Raw genomic sequence first — 4,509 nt, forward strand, 5'->3', positions numbered from 1 at the left:
GTAGGTATATTTATTCAATCATTTACCACCACAAGAAACTGTATTTTTTTGGGAAATTGAAAGATGGATGGAAAGAGTTTTTCAATCAACAGGGATCTTCTTCTCCTTCTCCCTCTCCCTTTCCCTCTTCCTCGTCTACTTCTCTCCTCCTCCTCCTCTTCCTTCTTTTCCCTTATTTTTCTTTTTTCCACCAACAACTAGATATTTGAAGTTCTTTTCTCCATTTTTAGCCCGTCTTTCCTTTATTATTACGATAGTAATAAAAAAGTTATAGTGGACGGGCTATCGTATTCGCTTCGGTGTCGTCTGTCTGTCACTCTGTCAGTCTGTCTGTGCCAAAAAAAAAAAACTGGTTTTTGGGGGATTTCTTTTCACATTTTCTCACACAAATGAGCTCTGATCTTGAAATTTGTCACGACGACCGGTTTTAGCGTCACCTATGTTAAGCTACGCCAAGCAAGGCCAATAAATGGATGGGTGACTTAAAAGAATAAAAGGAGAACGGGCTCTAGTCTTGATTTTAAATCATTACATGAATGTAAAATCAAATCAATAATAATAAAAAACTGAATATCAAACAAATTAGGTAAGTACATAAGTACTGATTTTCTTTAACCGCGATCGAATAAACTACGGCCTAAAAAATTCCCGGAGTGACGGACCCAGCTTGTTCCCTTTTAATAGAACCACTATCCCTCTTGGTTCTTGAGTCTTGACTAATATGATTGAGTTGCCATGTAGCTCATCTTTTATAAACTCTTTCATGAAATTGAAGGACTAGGTAAAAGAGGATAAAAGGAAAAACATATGGAAGGGAATACGTATTTATATGTGATGTATTAGTTTTCGAGGGGAAATATAATTGAAAGGTTGTCAAACTCACCTGTGGTAAGCTGCAGAGAGCACTCAGGATCCAAGCACCGATAACAAACTTGCAACACCGCGAAGACGTACTGATAGATTTCATCGGATATCGAACTGCCAGAAACCGGTCGATACCAATCAGAACCAAAATGAATGTGGACAAATAGAGACTGAACATCTGGAGGAATTTGAACAACTTGCAGCTCATGTTCCCCCACAGCCACTCCACTGTGTAGGACCATACAGCCTCGCCTGCTAGGCAGAACACGGTCACGAACAAATCCGCCACTGAGAGATGAAGGATGAGTGTGTACACGCCATTCCATGAGTGTTGTCTGAGGCCGCGATGGACTCGATTCTTCCTGATGCTAATAATGGTAAGGACGTTACCTACGAAGGAGAGGACGGCCAGGATTGCCAGGATGATGGCTCTGGAGGATGCTGAAGATGTAAGTTGAGGGGCATGCTGCAGACATGGCTCCCGGGAAATGTTGTCAAACAGGGAGAGATTGGCAATGTAAATCAGTTCAGAACAGTTCATTATGGGGTGAGTTTTAGGAACTTTTCTATACTAGGTTTTGTTTAAATTACCAACTAGTTATGTACAGTGGATTACATCGTCTCGAAATATTTGCCTCATCTTTATTACAAGAATATACAGCTACCTACATACTTACTAAACAATACCGAGCTTGATAAGAAACACTGGTAAATGAAATAATAATCTATTTGAGATTATCAGGGGGGTCTAATTTCGCTTCCTCCGAGGGCAATTGGAAAAGGAATTTTTTAATAAAACTTGTAAAGAAAAGTTTGTCGTCATAAAAAATGAACTTTGTTTAATGTAAATTATCTAAAAAAAAAGTATTTAAAAGAAAGGAAATTCCCTGTAGAACTTGAAAGTCAGTCTAGAATTTAATGCTTTTAGGAAGTTAACCTTTTAATATTATTTTTATTTCTCCTTTAGAGTTTAATTTTTTAATTTTAAATAAACACGATAACAGACACCTAGTAGCTATGTAGGTATAGGTAATTATAAATTAATACGTACGTACCCATTTTTAAAACGTACAAGAAATATAATAAATATTTAGACTGTTGAAGTAGGACATGGAGTCTTTTTACCAAAACAGAACAATGTAGTCAGTGTCATCATTCAGGTAAGTTTGAAGGTTCTCTAAGTTACACACATCTGCTTTTTTTTTTTTTTCATTATCCATTTTTAAAACGTATACCAGAAATATAATAAATATTTAGACTGTTGAAGTAGGACATGGAGTCTTTTTACCAAAACAGAACAATATAGTGTCATCATTCAGGTAAGTTTGAAGGTTCTCTAAGTTACACACACCTGCTTTTTTTTCATTATTTGTGCTAGTATTTTCAAGTAGAGTAATACTCTTATTATTCTTACACATAAGAATACCTCTAGGTATCTATAGATATCTTCCATACTTGCTTTGAACTAGGTAGTTCTCTTGATATCTTCAAGAAGAAATGAGAACCTAACTATTCTTTTCTGTAAATTCCTTTGTTATTAAAAAGAAAAATAATTATTACGAGTATAAACTTCAAGCATACCTACCGTTGGATGTCAATACTTGTACAATCAAAAGACTGGAGTTCAAGTTTAGGAGCCTTTGAATTTGTCTTGGCAGAGAGGTGAAATTAAAATTGAAGTAGGTAGGTGTAGGTGTCTAGATTAGTTTTAATAAATAGTCAAAACATTTAGTCTCGAGAGATCTACTTCTTGTGCTGGAAAAGAAGAGGACAAACATTAGTTTTAATAAATTTCTTTTTGTTGGATTAGAAAAAAGAACTTGTGATTAATACAGGCTAAGAAGGACTTTCTATTACACCTGTATTTTACTTGCGTCGAATTTTCTATGAGTTCATCAGTTTTGCACTTACTTTCGTATTCCTCAAGAACAATTATTCAATAAGAGGTACCTACATGCTTTCTATTACACCTGACGATTTCACTTGCGTCGAATTTTCTATGAGTTCATCAGTTTTGCACTTACTTTCGTATTCCTCAAGAACAATTATTCAATAAGAGGTACCTACATTGTTCTTGAGGAATACGAAAGTAAGTGCAAAACTGATGAACTCATAGAAAATTCGACGCTAGTAAAATCGTCAGGTGTAATAGAAAGTCCTTCTTAGCCTGTATTAATCACAAGTTCTTTTTTCTAATCTAACAAAAAGAAATTTATTAAAACTAATGTTTGTCCTCTTCTTTTCCAGCACAAGAAGTAGATCTCTCGAGACTAAATGTTTTGACTATTTTTTAAAACAAATCTAGACACCTACACCCTACACCTACCTACTTCAATTTTAATTTCACCTCTCTGCCAAGATTTTTTTCTCTCTTTCCCTCTAATGAGAAGAAAATTAATATAAAATTTAAAAGGACTGGATACAAAAAAGAACATTAGCATAGGATAAAAAGGGCGATAAAATAATATGATAATGACCCGAGCGTGTTGGGATATTAACATAAAATTGAAATTTGAAGCGTGAAGCAGCGTTATGACCAGTGGGAGACCTCTTCATGACGGCATTGCGGATTTTGTATCCTATCTAGTCTGCTTAATCAGGTGTCACACGCATTGAAGTAATGCGTTACAATGCGTAGCAAATAGCCATTGAGGTAGCCAAGTGGCATCATGAGCTTTAACAGTAGAGTAAATCCAAACAGCAAGTAGTTAATTATAATTATTGCTTGAGTGCAAATGACGTGACATCTTGAGTTTTATGTGTTATTCACAGCTTATAAACCTAGTTATTTGTTTCAAAGGCCCTAGAGTAAATCCAAACAGCAAGTAGGTAGTTAATTATTGCTTGAGTGCAAATGACGTGACATCTTGAGTTTTATGTGTTATTCACAGCTTATAAACCTAGTTATTTGTTTCAAAGGCCAAGCGGAAAAAAAGTGACAACATGATTGTGTACCTATGATGATTTATGTTCTAAAAATAGTCTGTAAGGACGCAGACTCTTCTATCCTTGCTTGAGTGCAAATGACGTGACATCTTGAGTTTTATGTGTTATTCACACTTTATAAACCTAGTTATTTGTTTCAAAAGGCTAAGCGGAAAAAAAGTGACAACATGATTGTGTACCTATGATGATTTATGTTCTAAAAATAGTCTGTAAGGACGCAGACTCTTCTATCCTGTTTGTAAGGGGAGCAAAAGTTTACTTTATCAAAGTAGACACTTAATTGAATTGGTCTCAACTAATCTATCTGGAAATTAATAGAAACTAGAAATAGAAATGAATGCTATTATGATAAATTATTGACAGCAAAAATTCCAGCATTGAAAATATTGAAATCCTTTTCCAGACTTCCACGGAAGTTTATACAATTACGTCAGCAGTTGAATTATAAATTATAATTTTAATAGGTGTCGGGTGCTTTCTTTTTAGACGTCATTTTTCAAACGATTTACTTCCGTCACTTCTCAACACCTTAGATATTAATTTTTTTTATTCAATACTTACAGGGTCATTGAGATTGAATTCAATTGAAAATTATGATGACCTATGTAAAAGTCAAAAGTCCTCTTCTTGTCCTCCAAATCTCCATAGAAAAAAGTACGACATAATCTCCAAAGGGCAAACATTTGATGCAAACTCTGA

At 34.8% G+C, this 4,509-nt stretch overlaps 1 protein-coding gene across 1 annotated transcript; it reads right to left on the reverse strand.

Moving 5' to 3' along the window:
* Nucleotides 1-883: 883 nt before the first annotated feature.
* Nucleotides 884-1,688, reverse strand: LOC103522017 (gonadotropin-releasing hormone receptor-like; the record flags this gene model as incomplete). Its single annotated transcript, XM_008487126.2, is given in 1 exon segment — nucleotides 884-1,688. A coding segment is annotated over 1 exon segment (522 nt), but the record flags the coding sequence as incomplete, so codon positions are not given.
* Nucleotides 1,689-4,509: the final 2,821 nt, after the last annotated feature.

The sequence above is a fragment of the Diaphorina citri genome, unplaced genomic scaffold (genome assembly GCF_000475195.1).
Source record: "Diaphorina citri unplaced genomic scaffold, Diaci psyllid genome assembly version 1.1 scaffold6576, whole genome shotgun sequence".
Taxonomy (NCBI): Eukaryota; Metazoa; Arthropoda; class Insecta; order Hemiptera; family Psyllidae; genus Diaphorina; species Diaphorina citri.